The sequence below is a fragment of the Rhipicephalus sanguineus genome, chromosome 4, assembly GCF_013339695.2.
Source record: "Rhipicephalus sanguineus isolate Rsan-2018 chromosome 4, BIME_Rsan_1.4, whole genome shotgun sequence".
Taxonomy (NCBI): domain Eukaryota; kingdom Metazoa; phylum Arthropoda; class Arachnida; order Ixodida; family Ixodidae; genus Rhipicephalus; species Rhipicephalus sanguineus.
In genome coordinates this window covers 145,968,617-145,987,539 of record NC_051179.1, presented here as the reverse complement: position 1 = coordinate 145,987,539, position 18,923 = coordinate 145,968,617, and the positions used below count along the sequence as shown (strand labels likewise).

The window sequence follows — 18,923 nt, the reverse complement described above, 5'->3', positions numbered from 1 at the left end:
CCCCCGCGCCTCCTCGGAGGAGACGGGGACGTTTTCCCCGAAAGGACAAACAATCCCCCGGCGGTGGGGGATGTGGCGGAATTTCTGGCTCTTGTTTGGCCACATTGTTGCACTTGCTCCTGCAGAGAGCGGCAGTGGGTGTCCAGTCTGCAGTTGGGGTCATCTGTAGCTGGGGTCATCGTCGTCGGCAGCTGGTGAAACGGGCGGTACAAGCCACAGGAGTAGTCTGGTAACACTGGTCTCCCCCTCCGTTCGCCCCGTCCGTGTGAGTGGGGGCATTTGTGGCGACTTCTCCTCGCGAGTTGACGTCACTAGGCTCCGCCTTTACCCCCCGAGCATTTCTCCTCCGTCTGAATACCCCTTTAGCGTCCGACCTGGCACAAGTCAACGAAACGCCGGCGTGAGGAAACACGGCCACTGCAGCGAGCGGTGAGAACACAGCGTGCAAAAAAAGTGTGAGGCTTCTGCTGATCGCTCTCCAGACACGGGGCGCTCGAACGCACCAGGTCGTTCGACCGGCTTGTCGTGCCACGCAGCCCCCCACCCCCACCCCCCTCCACCGACTGGGACCCCCATGTGCCTTTTGCGCGACGGAAGGGGGCCGGCGCGTTGCCTCTTCCCTTGAGGCGTAATGTTAGGCTGCCCTCGCACGCTTCTACTCGCGCATTGAACATACGGCGAGCGGGGCGATGTTATCGGCTTTGGAACTTTATACAGAACCTCATAGCAACGGCAGAAATGTGCCTCCAGTCTTTATGTAATTGATGTCGCAAAAAGTACTACGTGTATTTTACTGACTATGAACACAGTTCCTCGTAGTGCACCCTAATTACTACGAACGTTTCTATAATTTAGCGCATGAGCGCATTTTTTGTTACCGTTTGTGTGTTAAAAGTAAGGTACGAAAAAGCTACGCTATATACTGCGTCTAAGACTGTCATTCGGCCAGTAGCCTTGCGTGATATACGCCTGCTTTCTCTTTTCAGGTAGCATCGTGAATGTTTCCAGTGTCTCATCATTGACTGCAGTATGTATAAACTTACGGAATTGAAGAATTCACGTGTTGGCGTTCTAACCCTTTGAGACGCTATGTGCACAATTATTTATGTACACCACTTGTATTTGCTATTTCTATCCACTGGGGGCTAAGAAAGTGCAAGATACCTTGACCTATAGATGAACTGAACGTCTTGCATGATAAATTTGTTTTTCATTTGACTTCATTTTGCGGTGTACTGTTGCATATGATTACTTTGCCAAACGCACTGCCATGTTCGACGAGTCATTCGATGTGCCGCTTCCCGCGAGTCACGTCAAAAGTACTTTTTTCCCCTCAAAATCGACTTACCTAAAAAACGAATGTGCGCTATATTTAGAGCCTGACATTTCATTCTGTTATTGCACAAACACAGCGTGAATGACTTCACAATAAATGAATCATTTCAGAAGTCAATTTAATTAGGATTAATTACTATAACACGCATAAATCAATGTATTATGACATTATTTTTCCTGCAAGAGATTATTGAATGCCTTGAAATATTGTATCGATTTGACACATTTACAAACAGTTCTTCATAGGTGGCTTCTGAAAGGGCTAGATAGTGTTAGCCTACTAGTAGTCGTACCGTATTTCTAAATGATACTAATGACTTCTAATGGCGTTTACCTGTTTCTAAATGACGCGGTGACGAGTAATCCCGTGCCACGAATGAGCTAATCCGGCTTTATTATACCTAATGCGTGCTGTCGACGATTTCTCCTATTTCTACTTCATATATGCGATAGTCCATGTTCATTCAGCTTGGTGGCCGGGAATGAGCACGAGGAAGTTTGCGCCATAACATAAATTCAGGATTCGAGTTGACACCAATGTCTTTCGAACACAAACATTCACAGTACCCGGAAAAGCGGACAGGGAAGCAGCGTCCACCGTTGCGCATTTGTAAAACTACCTCTCGTAGCTTCTTCTGTTTCGTAACTTCAATGTTTTTGCACATGGCGACGGGTGTCCTTTGGTGATTTCTTGCGCATTTCATGATTAGCTGCTTCTGAAAGCATTGTGAATGCGTAGTAGTCAGCTCCATTCCCTCACAAAAAACGCCACGCCTGCGCTGAAACCGCAGCACAGTCACAGCGAAAGCTGGAAGACCGGCGTTTCTAGAGCCCGTTAAGCTCTCTTGGGGCTACAATACAAGTACACTAGAAAGGTACCAACTACGCCATAAATCACAATTTTTGTGAAGTTGGGAAGCACCTACCAAGCCATTATTCGTCATTCTGCGGAGAAGCGAGGCACCAGCTACGCGTCTGTAAGGCATTATGTGCACTTTGTTGACGCGGCGACTGATGACGATGAAGAATTATGGCTCAGCCCTTTGTAATGGGTTGGAATCTTTAAACGGCCCACCAGTTATGTAATTTGCATTGGGTGACGCCCGGTCGCTATTTCCCTCTCCCATCCTGCTGTATAATATACGATGACGTGGGAGAGAGACGGGGGGGGGGGGGCGAAGAACTTTACTGAGACCCCGAGGAAATGGATCATGCTCTTATGGGCTTCCTTGGCAACCAATACAAGTGCACTTGCGAGGAACCCACTACGCTATAAATCATTGCAATTTTACTGAGACCCCGAGGAAGTGGATCGTGCGCTTATGGGCTTCCTTGGCCACCAATACAAGTGCACTTGCGAGGAACCCACTACGCTATAAATCGTTGTAATTTTTGAGAAGTAGGGCAGCAGGCACCGTGCCATTTTTCGTCATTCTACGGAGAGCGTTGGTACCTGCTAAACGCATGTAAGGCATTATGCGCACTTTGTTGATGCTGTGCCTGACGACGATGAAGAATTATGACAGAGCCCTTTGTAATGGGTTGGAAGCATTCAACAACCTACTCGTTGCGCAATTCGCATTGTGTGACGCCTGGTTACAGAATTCGCGTTGAGCGACGCTTGGTGCTTATTTTACTCTTCTACCACGCTATATTACATATGCTAATGTGGTTCCTTCCCGACATGAAGCCTGTATGGCACCTTTTTGCAAAGCAGTTCCAAGCACCGGCATGGCTCAGGAGAAAGACGAAGACGCCGTTCGGAACGGTTGTGTTTTTGATGTTCTCCGCTACAAAGGATCAATCGGCTTCAAGCCGAGGTACTGCCCAGGTTTCTACCAGCAGTAATGACTACCGTATCGTCCTGCCCCGTCTACCTACTGGTAAGCTCGTCGCTGACTCCGTTTTCCTGCATGCAGACCTTGCTGGCCGCCCATACCGAGCGCAGGACTTTCGAGATGCCCTCCGGAATATCATAGACCTTGCTGATATAACCTCGATCGGGCAATTTCAAATGTCACATGTCTGGATGGTGACTTGCAGGACTGCGCTATCTAAAATGAAGATAGTAACCTGTGGTGAATTCTTTGTTCGAGGACGAAGATGCGTCGTTATAGACCCTGAACCCACGGAAGTTAAAATGAAGCTGTTATGGCTCCCTGAACGCCTGGAAGATATTTATGTGCACGAAGCCTTTCAGCCTTTCGGAAAGATCAAGTCGATTTCAGCGGAAACTTGGAGGGTGTCAGAAATGGAACAGATGAGGACCCTTAACCGAGACGTTGTACTGGCACTTGGTGACGGAGTCCGTGTCTCCGACATCCCGCATCTGCTCTCAGTTTGTGGTCTACAAAGCCTAGTGCTAATTCCCGGCAGGCCACCTTTGTGCCTTCGTTGCAACAAAGTAGGACATATTCGTCGACATTGCAGGACACCACGCTGCGAAGATTGTCGGCGGTTTGGACACACGGCTGAAGAATGTGTGGCGACGTATGCCAATAAATTACGACATCGCATGCGACCACCTGAAGATGCGTTTCCAGAACACATCATGGACGCTACGGAAGTCCTCGATGCAACGGGAGACCTTCCACGTGCTGCCGTCGCTGAGCCCTGTGCTGTTGACAAGGACGCAGCTAGTGACTGTGCTGGAGCGGAGAACTCTAAACAAGCGTCAAACACCGTAGATGTGACAGACAGCGGAGAGAAGGAAGCAGTACCTGCACATGAGTCAGTATTGACACAAAAGGAAAGCCCCAGCAGTAATGCTGATGTAGAAACGCCACGTGAGAAGCTAACTAGTGCCGATGTGCGAGAATCCGTCGATGTTTCTATAAGTAAGCGCCCGGCGTCGTCAAACCCTGAGACGAGTGAGGAAAGTGACTCGGCGGTTGGCCCCAGACAATCACGACGTCGGAGATCATCAAAGCATGCAGGAAAGTGCAGACGTTCAAGATCAAGGAGGCCTGGCGGCGGTAACGGGGAGCATTCGCGCGCCCCTTCCCCACCAGACCGGCGTATGCAGCTCTGATAAAAGTGTAGACACCATGGCGCTGCCACAGAAAGTCACTTTTGCAACGATCAACGTATGTGGACTTCGAACCAAGCAGAAGCAGGTGCAGCTCCGCCGGTTGCTGTTCAGCCGCCACCTTGACTTCGTCGCCGTTCAAGAAACGAAGATCGAGAGTGAAGTGGACATGGAGAGGGCCTTGCGGCCATATCTCTCCGTATTTGATGTAATTGTTTCGCACGCTGTAGGCCTATCGGCGGGCTGCCTTTTGTTTCTTAGGAAGAGTTTACCGTATTCTTCTGTTGCTTATAATGTTGACGCAGAGGGGCGGCTTATACAATGCGACTTTATGTTGTATGGTTTGCCGTGGCGCCTAATCAATGTATATGCCTTCAATGATGCACCGCGGCGCACTAATTTCTTTGAAAGCTTGGCCACTTTGCTAGATCCTGACCGTAACATTCTGCTCATGGGTGATTTCAACTGTGTTTGCAGTCCGTGTGATCGTACTGGGTTTAGCCGCAGCGATAAGAGTGCTGAAGTGCTATCTCTGATAGTTCAAAATGCGGGACTTGTTGACATAGGAGCACTGAATAGATTACCCTCATATACACATGCACAGGGTAGTACTCACACTAGAATTGATCGCATTTATGTTTCAGCGCCTCTTATTTCTCGCGACCTGTCATGCAAAACGGAGCCTATTTCGTTCTCAGATCACTGCACTGTTGTGGGGCAGATTGGTCATAACACTCGATCATATTTCAGACTGCAGTGGGCACTCTGGAAACTCAACTCTTCAATTGTCAGTGACCAGGAATTTACTGCTCGCGTGCGCGTAGCCCTGAGGAGTTGCTTGTCGGCTGACATGCCTTTGTTTGCCTCTTGGGAATTTTTCAAACAAGAAGTTCGGACAGTAGCTATCGAAATCGGATCAGTGCGGGGTTTTTACAGAAGGTTAGAACGAAAGATGTTGCTAAAGAATCTTCAAAACTTATATGAATTTGAATGTGAGGCGCCTGGTTGTTACACAGACGAAATCGCTAATGCCAAATGCGCACTCCAGAGGTACGACACCTTACGCTACAGAGGTGCCCGTGTTCGATCACGCAATACTCGTACCTTGCATTCAGAGGAACCCACACGTCAAGCCTTACTCGATGAATACCGCAACGCAAAAAGCAAATTTATACCAGATTTATATTCGCAAGGGTCATTGGTAACTAATACAAGTGAAATCATGACAGAATTTGAAGCTTATTACACAGCATTGTTCAGCGATTCCTATGAAATACAGAATGAAGATCTAGTAACGCAGTTTCTGTCATTTGTGACTCCTTTATCGGACGAAGAGTGTGAGTCTATTAGTGGGCCTATCACTTTAAAAGAAATAGAACTCGCCGTTGACCAGTTACCGATGTCGAAAACGCCAGGACCCGACGGGATGTCGGGCGAATTTTACAAAACCTTTAAATCCTTACTGTGCCCGGTACTGCTGGACATTTTCACGCAGAGTTTGAATCTGGGGACCCTTCCTCAATCTTTTACAAGAAGCCACACCGTCCTAATTCCGAAATACTCAGATAGAGAAAAGCTTCGTCATGTTGACGGCTACAGACCGATTACACTGTGTAACGTTGACTATAAAATTTTTGCAAAAGTACTATCAAACAGACTACAATTTGCAATGTCAATTCTTATTGGCGCCCACCAGACTTGCGGCCTGAAAGGTCGTTCAATACAAACGAACATACACATTGCCCGCACGGTATTGGAACATTCTTCCCACTCGTATGACCAACTGGCAATATTACAAGTGGATTTAGCGAAGGCGTTTGATCGGGTTCGTCATTCCTTTCTATTTTCTCTTCTAGACCATGCTAACATTGGTTCCACTATATTCAAAGGTATAAAACTATGCTACAGTGATTGTTCAACTCGTTTGATTGTTAATGGCCACCTGTCAAAACCTGTGTCGATTCACTCTTCTGTGAAGCAAGGCTGTCCGTTATCGCCACTGCTTTTTGCCCTCTATTTGGAACCATTGTGCTTAAGCGTGATTCAATCTTGCAATGTTCATGGTTTCAGTGTTTACGGAATTGAGGTGAAAGTATTAGCGTATGCGGATGACCTGGCGTTCTTTTGTACAGACATTTCCAGTATAAAAACAGTGGTGTCCACTATTCGGGAATTCGGAACCATTTCTGGTGCACGAATGAACTTTGCTAAAAGTTTAGGACTGTGGTTCGGCCCGTGGGCTTATAAACCAACGAATTTCGAGGGTATTGCATGGTCTTGTGTGCCACCGAAATACCTTGGCGTTCCATTGGATGCATATAAGTCAAGCGCACATTATTGGAAAGAACGTGTACCCAGCCTAAAGCGTTACGCCCAGACGTTTATTCCCCATAACCTCTCAATTTTTGGCAGAGCTAAAGCATGCAATCTATTCCTGGCAACAAAATTATTCTACGTACTGCAAATACTACATTGTTCCAGGGTTTACATTCAGAAGTTTCACCGAATCTTTGCTACCTTTATTTGGTCATCAAGTTACGAGCCGATGAGGCGTGACAATGTTTTTAGACCAGTTTGTGCAGGTGGTCTTGGGTTGGTGCATCTCTTTATTAGACAATTGGTATCCCGTTTTTTCTACTTTCGGGACTGCGATCATCCGCTGCTTCGAACATTTTTACAAGTGAATCTCGTCGATGTCTTACCAAGTTTAGTGGTATCTGCTAATTATGCCTCGCCTCCCTATTTGCAAGGATTCATGCGTGAAGTGTATGAATCAGTGCGGTTTTTGACAGTAAGATTCTCTAACGACTATTTATTCTCTAGTTCACGGAAAGATCTATATAATGCCATATTAGATATGTTGTTTCCTGCACCTTTGTACCGCTCACTATATGCTGGATTACCTGGACACGACGTGCTTGTGCGTGTGAAGAAAATGCCTATTTCACCAACATCCAAGACATTCTTCTACAAAGTGCATACACAGACGCTGCCTGTGAAGACCTGGTTAAGCAGCAAAGGCATCTTTGTATCTTCAGTTAACTGTCGCCTCTGTGAAGTTCCGGAAACTATAGAACATTGCTTCATCAGCTGTAAAGACGCCATACTCTTCTGGGACGTTCTACAAAGGGCTTTTAAAAAACAACTCGATTTAAATTCGTATAGCATACGTTATCTCATGCCACCCAAAAGCCATTCTATGCCTGTTGACATGCTATTACTAATGGGTATGCACAGTTTATGGAAAACTCGCATGTTAGACAGGCATGCGGAACCCATGGTATCATCGTGGTTGCATCTCATTCAAATGGCTCTTCAGCTAAAAGACTTTTACGAACAATTAGAGTTTCAACCGGACTGGTATCCACTCTTCATGAAATGTATAGCTTTAATACCCTTTTAGGACTTCTGTGTAACGCTTGTGCGCTGGTAGAGGCCGCCTTGAGTATTTTGTTCGCTATGTATGCTAATTACACACATTTGTAATAAATACCATGAAAGAAAAAAAAAAAAGCACCGGCATGGCTCAGAGGTTGAATACTGGGCTCCCACGCAGAGGACCCAGGTTCGAACCTCGTTCCATCCTGGAATTTTTTTATTTCGTTTTTTTTTCTTATTTCGAGCGATACTGCTTACGGACACCGGCGGCGGCGGCGGCGGCGGCGCACAACTACGGCGCCAAAAACGGCCGGTGAAATGATCTCATAACAGCTTTCGCTGTAATATAATGCCCTTGAGGCACTGCGCGCAACAATATTGAATTTTTTAAGTGAGCATAGTGTCAAAAAACAACTCAGGACAGGAAAGCTTCAGATTCACTCAAGAAAATGCAATTCCGGAGCTTTCACGTAATGTGCCCAGTGAAAACACTTTTGGGTGATATAAAAAAGCCACGCGCTTTCTTATGCGTTCACCTAAGACCAGTGGCGTGGGCAGAATTTTTTTTCGATTGGGGGGGGGGGGGGGCGCACGCCCTTGATCCGACGTGGAGTCCAGGCAGGTAAGTGTGGTCGAAAGTCATTTTGTGCTCTGTATAGCACGGCAGAAAAAAATTTCGGGGGTGGGGGGTGCACGGGACCGGTGTGCCCCTCATGGCTACGCCAGTGCCTAAGACCACTTGAAGGTGAAATACCTTCCTCTTCTCAATCGATCGTATTGATCCTTCATCTCCCCCCCCCCTCTCTCGAAGCTTCCAGCACCTCAAGTGATATTGCGCTGCCTCCGGGATCTGCCCGCCCTTGACCAAGCCACAATACCGTGTTATGACGTCACTATGTGACGTCATGTTATGTGACGTCACACTGAAGTCATACATGGTCACGCGATTTTGCATCTCGTGCTGACGCTGCCGACGGTCACTCTTCGCGTTTAATGAGGCACCTTAAGAAGCTTTCGCCTTCAGGAGTCCATAAGCATTCGCAACCAGAGATAAGTCAAATACTCTGACATTTCGCTGCATTCAATGTAGTAGGTCGCACTTCATATCGCTTTTTCTCACTGCCCGCTTTTTAAACTTGCTTACTACTGCTAATCACTATGGCCGCACTATTACTATACGGTCTTCTACTACCGTAGCTACTCAAATACCTGAAAACTGGTACGACGGCTGCAAGTTTACCTCTCGTTACGTTGAAGCTTACCAGAATTTCTACCATGTCTGTCTCCACAGGTCCAGAAAATCGTGCCCTACGCTGTCACCAAGGCAGCCCTGGACCACCTGACTCGGTGCACTGCACTAGGTGAGTCTTTTGTTAGGAAAGCGACGTATGTAAGTAACCTGCAGTGAGCGGCGCAGTCAAACGCGGTGAACCACGCAGTAGCCAGCACGCAGTTTTAATGCCTGCCGCGTTTTTCTCAGTCTCCTGGAACCACCTACGAACAATTCTGCAAAAATTCTACAGCGTTGGGCGCCTTTCTCCGACCACAACTAGAAAGTGCTACTTTCTGAACTTCATGACGCACCCCCTTCAGGATCCTCAGGTTATCAAGCACGTACGACCGCATTCGCCGCCGCTTCTATTGGTCGCCCGGTATCGCTCGATCAATTCGACGCTACGTTTCTTCCTGCAATTCCTGTCGGCGTCGAAAAAGGCCCTAGGTGCTCCGTGATGGCTATCTCCAGCCAATAGACATTATCGTACAGGCACTCTTCCTTGTTGGGCTTGACATTCTCGGCCCCTTTACGATGTCTCTCTTCAATTCGCATCCAGACGAACTGTGCCACAATAGACTCACGTAATCCTGGAAAGAAATGCGCGGATGCATTCCGCATTTAACGACCTTGTGAAATTGACGTCACAGCCTGCAAAACTGGGGAATTATTCCTATAATTTCTAGATGTCCATGAATCAGAGGCAGCCTCGCCACGGTGGTCTAGTGGTTATGGCACTCGACTGCTGATCCGAAGGTCGCGGGATCGAATCCCGGCCGCGGTGGCTGCATTTTCGATGGAGGCGAAAATGTTTGAGGCCCGTGTACTTAGATTTAGGCGCACGTTAAAGAACACCAGGAGGCTGACATTTCCGGAGCCCTCCACTACGGCGTCTCTCATAATCATATCGCGGTTTTGGGACGTTAAACCTCAGATATTATTATTATTATTATTATCCATGAATCGGAGGCAATACTGTCTCTATTGTTAATGGGCGTCAAACGAAAAGCGCGATGCGTGGCTATGTGGGGATCTCTGTTTCGACAAAAGTCTACGTATTGCGGACATCATAATAATTAAACGCAGACCCAAGCCCGATGATTAGGTAATAATAGAAACGAGCGTCTCTTGCCTGAAACCGCCGTAAATTTACATGACTCTTTCCTTTGCCTCTTATAAAAAATTTAGGGTCGCAGCTAGAGAAAGCGTTTAAGCGCCATGCGGACGTCGCTGCGAAACCGGAATTGTCTCACAGGATTTATAAACGTCGACCAAACCGAATGTTGCTGTATAGTGTGGCAGAACATTGAAAGTGAGAACGCTTTGACTCGCAAAATACAGTCTATCACAAAAACGAATCATTTGCCTCTGTACTGCCATGTATATAACTCTTGCACATATACCACTCTTTAAAGAGACACGCTGACACTCTTTTGGGGAATCGTGGGACGCCAACTCTACGAACGAGTGTTAGCGTGTAAGTTTCCCGTGAAGTTTTGAGGACATCTCGTACACAACCATATTCCAAAGAGGCGTAGCTGAACGCACTCATCGGTGTGCCCTCTAGAAGTCTTATAGATGTTTCCTAGGACGCTGAAATGGCCGCCGAACTCCATACGTGAGCTTGCCAGGATGTATCGATTTAAAATTAACTGGATGTGATCCCGCTTTTCTAGAATGGTTAAGGCAACAACTGTATCGTGACAAGCACAACTTTGCGAAGCAGCTCGAGGCGCCCTTCACAAGCATCCAGCCGGATTATATAGAGAAATCTTATTATATATAGCGCCTGTCCTGTCTATCTCGTCTTGTGAATTGCCTGGTTTTTGCGCACAAAGTTTCCCATCAGAGAAATCTTTGTTTCGCTAAAATCAGCCTTTGAACATGACAAAAGGCACTGACTTTTCAAACATCTTACCAAGTTTGCCTCAGTTAGGACGTGTATTCGATTCGGTTCCACTTCCTTGAGAACTGTACTTGAATTCGTTAAGTTTGGCTTTTTTTTTGGGGGGGGGGGGGAGGAAATACAAAAACCGGGAGTTAGGTCGCCGTAACTTTTTCCTCCCTCGTACAATACACGTTTCTGAAAAACAACTCCAAGGCCATCGTTAAGTTCGCGTGAATAGGACCGTTCAAGTATTGCTGGCTGAGCATCCTTCGTTCAGAATACAGAGACTTCGTTCGAAGACACTTCTCGGCAAAACTGCACCCTGAACGCCTAAACGTGCCAAGTTGTCTAGAGGAATATCAGAATAATTTCTTCCCTTTCTTGCAGAGAATGCCACTTACGGCGTACGTGTGAACACAATCAAGTAAGTTTACTTTGTTTTGATTTGCGAAGGACAACCGCCCGCTTGTAGCACAAGGGTAAAAGGAAATTCATAGTGATGCCTAAAAAAGAAAGCTTCTTAGTTGACTAAAAATTCATCCTGGTCCGAGGAGTGAGCCCAGAGCCAACGCCTTTCTAGAGGGGAGGGGGGTCGTCGCTGTACCTACTGAGCTAACAATGATGCTAGCAACTGGCAGTGTGAACGGTGAATAATTCGACATATCGAAGTCCATGAACGCTGAACATGTCAAATCAATTACGCGGAATCCCGCAAGGTGGCGGAAGGGTTATGACACAGAAAACTGACAACCACCCGTCTGTAGCACAAGGCTACAAAGAAATTCTAAAAAGACAGGGCGTGCAAACACGGACACACGAAAGAAGTCAGGACACCACAAACGCCGACTAACAACTGAAGAGACGCACAACGGCTGAAAAGAAAGAAGGCACGAAAACTTATCTGCGCATGCCCATGCAACAGGCGAACCTACTAATCCGGCACGCGTGGCGGTCTACGTGGAAGATAACTGTTAAGGCATTTGATTTCATCTTTATGCAAGTTAATCGACGGTTGGCTCACGCATGCGCTACCACTATTCTCGATATGCCATGCTTCAATCATCAGGCGCGTTTCTTCATTTCTATGACGGTACAACACTGTGCATTCATCGAATTTTGGCGTGCACTTACAATCTCGACAATGTAAAGATAGATTAGAAGGTGAGCCTCCTGTTAGCGATCTCTTATGTTCCAACAATCTCTGGTTAATGCATCGGCTCGTTTGTCCTACGTAGAAGCGACCGCAGCTGAAAGGGACCTTATACACCACACTCGTACGGCAATCAGTGAATTTGTTCGTGTGTTTTACGAAACAAATATCGGTCCGCTTCTTGTCTTTTACTCGCTCATTCTTCCTCTTCCTCTGCCGATTGATTGAAAACGAATGTTTTCTTATTTTTGTATATCTGATGCGAACTGATGATGTCAGGAAACGCCGACTGCACCAAACCGACAGTTTCCATGGGTATACGCCCACCGTAACACTGTTCGCTTAGTTGTTCAAGATAAAAATTGGCCGCGTATCTGCGTGCTTCGCTGCAAATGTCGTCTAAAGACGGTAGAAGAGGCGCTGCGTGAGATATGAACGCCATCTGGCAATACGTCGGGAAACGTGAATGCTGTGTTGCGGGCTGGTAGTCCCGGCGCAGCAGCAGGCGAAGACCGGCGGTGACCAACGCGACCGGCGGGGACGCCAGCCAGCCCGAACACGCGGTTTGGCGCGAAGCGCCGAAGCAGAAGAAACGTCCGCACTCAACGAGTACTCTCCACACACTCTTTTATATTCACGTCGCCTGGATAAAGCAGGAATGCCAGATCGGTGCCCCATGGCATTCGTACAGTGCAATACTGAACCAAAACCGAAACACAACAATGAGCTCGTGCAGAGGGAACGGAGGAAGCCAAGTTTCGGCGCAGTCGCATTTTCAGAGCAGCTTAAGAAACTAGGGTCTCTAGAATTACGTATCTATGTATTTTCTATTAAAGGAACACACCACCTAATACTTACCTAGTGATGTTGCGCCTCCGATATGCGTAATGTTTGCTTTTTGATCAACAATGTACACAAGTATGAACCTAGTCAGCCGTTCATGATGGCTGGCCCTTGGGCAAGTGGTTCAACTTTGGCCGAGTGGCTGAATCGAGGGACGTGCCGACAAACAGAAAGACAGGCAGAAAGACAGACCAAAATTTCTGCGTTTAAGTTCCCCAAGAAAGACTATCGTCTTTAAAAAAACACAGAAGGTTAACAGCCCGGCATGGCGGCACCGAAACCCGTCCGTAAAATAGTCTACACTGTTGCTGTGATGACACAGTGGCCAGACAGCTGTGCGCACTGCTCGAGCGGGGCGCCATGAGCCCCCACCCCCTCCTCATGTGTACTTGACGAAGCCGTTCACTTTTAAACGCTAGCTCACGTTCTGCGATACCAACGATGTCGAGCATTTCAGGTGTCAGCGTTGATATTTGCTATCTGAATATCCGCTTCACTGCCGTCAAGTTGCATAGATCCCGATCGTCGAATAACTGCCAGCAGTTTATCTGCGCGTGTCGACATATACGCTATGGGCAAGCAAGATATGACGTGCGCGTCAACAGTGTCGACAAGCTTTCTTGCGGCATTGCAGTTTTCGCAATGCGAATGCAATCAAACAACGGAATTTTTCTGTCTTTGAGTACGTTTGCCTTTTCTCCCAAGCTGACACTTCAAGGCTTCCGCTGCCAGCATGCGAAGGTTCTGCATAATAATACTGAGCGCATAAAAGGCCTTAGGAACCTTTTGGGGGTTTGATCACTATGTCGACCTCTACGAAGCCCAGATGTGCGCCACTAAACGTGATTCCGAGCACATCAGATAAAAGAAATGTAGGCAGCGCAATGAGCGAAGTGTTTCTTCCCCGTACATTCATTTGCTGTGTGATGACGTTGACTACCGTAGAAGAGAAACCATTGAAGATATTTGATAAAGCGCATCCTCATTTGTTCTGCAGTGCCCATAATCAGACGCTAATTGTGATGTTGCGATTCACGCCAGTTCTCCCGTTCTCGCCTTGTTATTCAGCGAAGAAATGGGTAATGTCATGCCGAGATGTCGTGCAAAATCCGTCAAAATAAGCGCGACTCAATACTCCGCTCCGTCTGCCGAAACATGCATGTTCTATGCGTTTTCTTCGCAGTCCGGCTGAAGTGAAGACGTTGATGATGAAGAGCCCTGGAGTCACCGCAGAACAACACACGGAGGTGTGTGCCTTTACATCAAAACGAATAAACTACATTTGACTATATCTAACAGCACTACCGAAAATTTCATGAAACTAAAGTGAATCTCTGTTCAAGATTTATGCGCGTGTTTTTAGAACCTCGTTACACAAAAATAAAATTATCAATTTAACGCTTCGTTGCTGGCATAAATTGCTGATTCGGACGTTTTTAATGACTAAATTCATATCTGCTTGTTCTACTGCGCCTCTTGCATTTTAGTTACTCCTACAGCCGAATTTTTGTTATATTCATTACCGGTAGCATATTCTCAGCAAAATATGGCCATCGCTATAACCAATTAAGCTGTAAAGGTGAGCACACGATTGTTTATGGCAACTGCGGCAGGTATCCGGTCTGTATGTACATCCCAGTACCAACCACAATTAGAAGGTAGTAGCAGTTTCCAAGTTATTTCTTTTCCAACTTTAGAAAAAGGTGGTAGCAATTGCTAGTTTAGGGCAGTAATGGCTTGTCACATATGTTAATACCCTGTTTGTAACAACAGGGGTAGTAACTATTGCCAGCTGCGTCGTAACTAGCAGCAGATAGCGAAGGATTTGTGGCGCAAGCTGAGAACAATGAAAAAAAAAAGTTCACCGACGGTCACGATACTGCCTGATGCAAATTCTGAGCGCAGCTGCGAGTTAGGGCAACACAGACTGTGTATGAAGTTTTGGCTTTACGCAGCAGTAGCAATATAACATTTGCTGCATATTGCCACAGAAACTGCCAGCGCTCGAGTGCTATAAGCACACCACTCTGCATTGAAGGCGTCGCGAACCAGCGAAAGCGGCAAGAGCGGCCATTCTAAAAGAGCCGGTTCTAAACTCTCTTGAGGCAACTAATACAAGTACACTTGTAAGGTATCCACTGCGCCATAAGTCATAATTTTTTGTAGAGTAGGGAAGCACCCACTGCGCCATTACTAAGTTCTTCTTTCTGCGGGTAAGCGAGGTACTCGCTACACATCTGTAAGGTATTCTGTGCACTTTTTTGATGCTGCATGTGGCTGATGACGATGAAGAATTATGGTTGAGCACCTTGCAGTGGGTGGAAAGCTTTAAACCACACACTTATTGCGCAGTTAGCATTGTGTGATGTCTGGTTGTTATTTTACTCTTCTGCCACGCTATAGTACATAGGTTAACGCGATTCCTTGCCCGACATGACGCGTGTATAAGGTCTCTTTGCAAATGAGTTGCAAGCACCAACGTGGTTCTGTGGTAGAATACTCGACTGTCACGCAGAGGGCCCGTGTTGAAATCCCATTCGATCCTATATATCTTTTATTATTTCATTTTTTCATGTCTGTCGGTTACCAACGGCGACGCTGCTCAATGCAGGAACGGGCGCCTAAGAGCTGCGCTCTAAAAGAAGACAGCACAAGACGCCGACTTTCGACTAATGTATTTAAAATGTGCGCACACAGAGAAGGTGCAGCGCGTGCATACTATCACACAGCGCTATCTTAAAACGAACATTCACTCTTGTCTTGATGTATTAGACATCAGATAGCTCTTGAATACTAATGAGGCGTTCAACTTAGATGTGGCTGACCCTGTACACACCGCAGTTAGCATAAATAATTAGGTGCTCACTTGTTCATCTGAATTCACAACTTTATGTTGGCCATAGTTTGATGAAAAAAATGGCGGCGGTAATGAATATAGCAAAAATGAGGCTGTAGGAGGCAGAAAAACTGCCAATGTATGTCATTAGGCTGAAGAAGTAGAATTGTGGCATCCAGGATAGACATTTTCTAGTGAGCCTGAAGCAAAATACCTAGTACAGTTACGAGGTGCGATATGTCGAAATGTAAATTTTGTAGGCCACAAACTACACCGCGCAAAAACCCTGGACGCACTTGCGAATCTAGTGCCGAGTGCCAAGGAAACAACAAGATGTTTATACTGCTATCGTTAGGAGGAAGAGAAGCATGCAATGTTCCAGAAGCCAGGACGGCGGAAAAATGTGCCACACCGTACATCTTCATTTGCCAATGTTCATTAATGCCACATATCAGTAGACCTTGCTTCAGCAGTTTTCTCAAGAGTTGATATCAGCCGTATGGCTAGCGGAATCTTCACGCTCATTGCCATGCCACAAAAAAAATGCTCTAGTACAGTTAACGTTTTCTTGTTGGCGTCAGTCTGCTTCGCATGAAAAACCCAATAAATTCCAATAAGCGCCGTCACGCCTCCAATTACGTCTAGCACGTCTACAATGAACCACTCAAAAACCTTGAGACAATGTCGGCGGCTTTAGAAGCACCTGTGACCCTGAATGAAGGGGCAGCGTAGGTGTCCTGCAAGATGACGAACAGACAAAATCAGTATGACTTATGAAAAATATACTATAGTTCATACCAAATCGATTATGGCAGCTTTGCACTAGTGGGGCCAAGCCTGAAGGAAGAGCGGGGCTGGGTGGCCTTCCTCGTTTCTCTTTAATTTTTTGCTTTCTTTCTTCTACTTTCTCTTTCTCCCAGCTTCTTTTATGTCGTTTTGCGTCTGTTCCTTTCTACTTCTTTCGTTCTCTCTCTATTTCTTTCTGTTTCTCGCTCTTTCTGTCTTTATTTGTCTTTCTCTCTTGCTCTCTGTTTTCGTCATCTCTTTTTTCGTGTCCGTTCCTTTCTCTCTCTTTGTATGTCTTCCATTTTCTTATGTCTTTATTGTCATTGTTTACCTCTAATCTTCTCTTTCTTTCTATCGCTTTCTCTCTCTCTCTCTGTCTATCTATATTTTCATGTCTTTATTAACATTATTTCTCTCCATTTTTCTCTTTCTTTCAATCGCTTTCTTTCATGTGTTTCACGTGCTCCACCTCGCCGAGCGGAGTTTTCGTTGAACGCTCGCACCTGCTCTACTCGGTAAAATGTCACCTAACGTTGCCAGTTGAAAGAACGCCGTTCCCATCTTTCATGTATGGGTCATGTCATATATCTGAAGGGGATTTCAGTTCATGCTTCGAGGAAACGTGTCGATACTGATCTCGAGAACGACTAAAACGATGACGCGAAGTTTTTTTTCTAAGGTGATGTTTCAACTCCTAGTGATCGCATGGGGTTCCTTACGGAAAACAAATGCTACAGACGAGCCTCGTCCCTGTAGCGTAACCGAACAAAGCGTTATTAATCGCAATAGGCAAGAAAATAATGGAAATACCATTGAGCGTAGTCGCAAAAGTTTATTCCCTGTGAATCCGCGGGCTCAGTATTTGAGACCCCCTGTCATAAGAGGACATCGGATAAAATTTTGGAAGTCTCCTGCAGAAAATACGAAAGCTGGTAAGCTTGTATGCATACAGTTCTTTTCATATCCTACCAGCTTCTGAAGATCCTCTTCAATCACACTGGCAGTTTCTCGTGCAAACGCCAACATTGGTTGTTCAAAATATCGTTGCCCATGTTGGTTTTTTTTTAAATACCAGCACCATTTTTCAAGTTCACACAAGTTACAGCGGTGAACAACTGCTCATGAATCTAGAACGATGGCAAAATTGGCACAGAATTAGCATAAAAACTATTCGCTAAAAGACACAAAAAATACCCCAGAGCCGCTAAGCGTTCCTGCATACAGACATCGCAATTCAATAACCATGCATTTCATTTAAGAGGAATACAACAGTTTTCCTGCCAGCTCACCATTTCGGCATTTGCCAATACGGCGTATTTTCGTGTACACGTCTGCTGTTGGCGCCCTCTTTTCAATAATCCATCCCTGCCTTGCAAGTCATGTTTGCTGCATCGAATCGGTCACCTTTAGCATATATGTCCCTTTCACCATAAAATCTATGTAGCCGTTCAAAATAGCCTCATCGTGCTGAGGCGCGACATGTTGTGAAAGATCTACAGTCTCACTGGAGAGAAACGTAGTGCTGCACGGTGATAAAAAAAATCCCTACAAATGATGTGAAAACAGATGCAAACACATTTTCCTCTAACTCATTTAAAATATTTCGGCGCCCTTTCTATTACTGGTCATCTGTAGTTACTAGTGCGCACTAAACTACAGGGCTGACCAAAGCCAGAGAACTTAAGCACTGCGTGTTATCTCCTCTGAGCTTAAGTATTAATTTAAGATAACAGGTAACGGGCAGTTAGACAGCCTCGCTATGGTACAAGAAAATATAAATGAACGACGAGTCTTAAGGCGGCCCCTAGTCGTCCTCACATTGTTTTCGTGTCCGTGCAGAGAGTGGATAATGTCGCCAGAACAATGCACCCGTTGAAACGAGTGGTCACTCCAGAAGAAGTGGCCCGCTGCATCGCCTTCCTGGTTTCCGACGGCGCTGGTTTCATCACGGGCATCTCTGTGCCCATCGATGGGGGCGCGCTCCTCACGTCCAGCATCTCGGGTCCCGCCCCGTTCCCGGGTAACCAAAAGACTGCGTAAGAGCCAAGGCCACAGCCTTGCGCGACTGTGTCTGAGGCGTCGCCGTGACACACTCCAATAAGTAAAAGATAGTGCAAAAAATCTTCCCTACAATTAAAAAAAAATGCTGTCTCATATTTAGCTCAATATTTCCTTGCAATATCAATTATATGGAAACGCCCGGCTAGTTTTTGCTGTTGCCGTGATGTTCCGTATATAGTTCAAATTGTAAATATCGCCGGCAAGTCATTTGCTCCGTGTGCGAGTGAAAGCGTACGCGGGCAGCCAACTAACGCTGCTTAACACGGAAGGCCGCGGGAAACACGGAAAAATAAGCGATTTCAGTTGTTCTTTGGTAGTTCAGAAAAAATTTCTTTCCGACCACAC

The 18,923-nt window shown here is 46.3% G+C and overlaps 1 protein-coding gene across 1 annotated transcript; it reads left to right on the top strand.

The window, feature by feature from the left end:
- Positions 1 to 3,115: 3,115 nt before the first annotated feature.
- Positions 3,116 to 18,557, top strand: LOC119391690 (uncharacterized). The gene is made up of 5 exons (XM_037659350.2): positions 3,116 to 4,051; positions 9,033 to 9,102; positions 11,290 to 11,326; positions 14,079 to 14,142; positions 18,357 to 18,557. The coding sequence occupies exons 1-5, from the start codon at positions 3,116 to 3,118 to the stop codon at positions 18,555 to 18,557; spliced, it is 1,308 nt and encodes a 435-aa protein (XP_037515278.1).
- Positions 18,558 to 18,923: the final 366 nt, after the last annotated feature.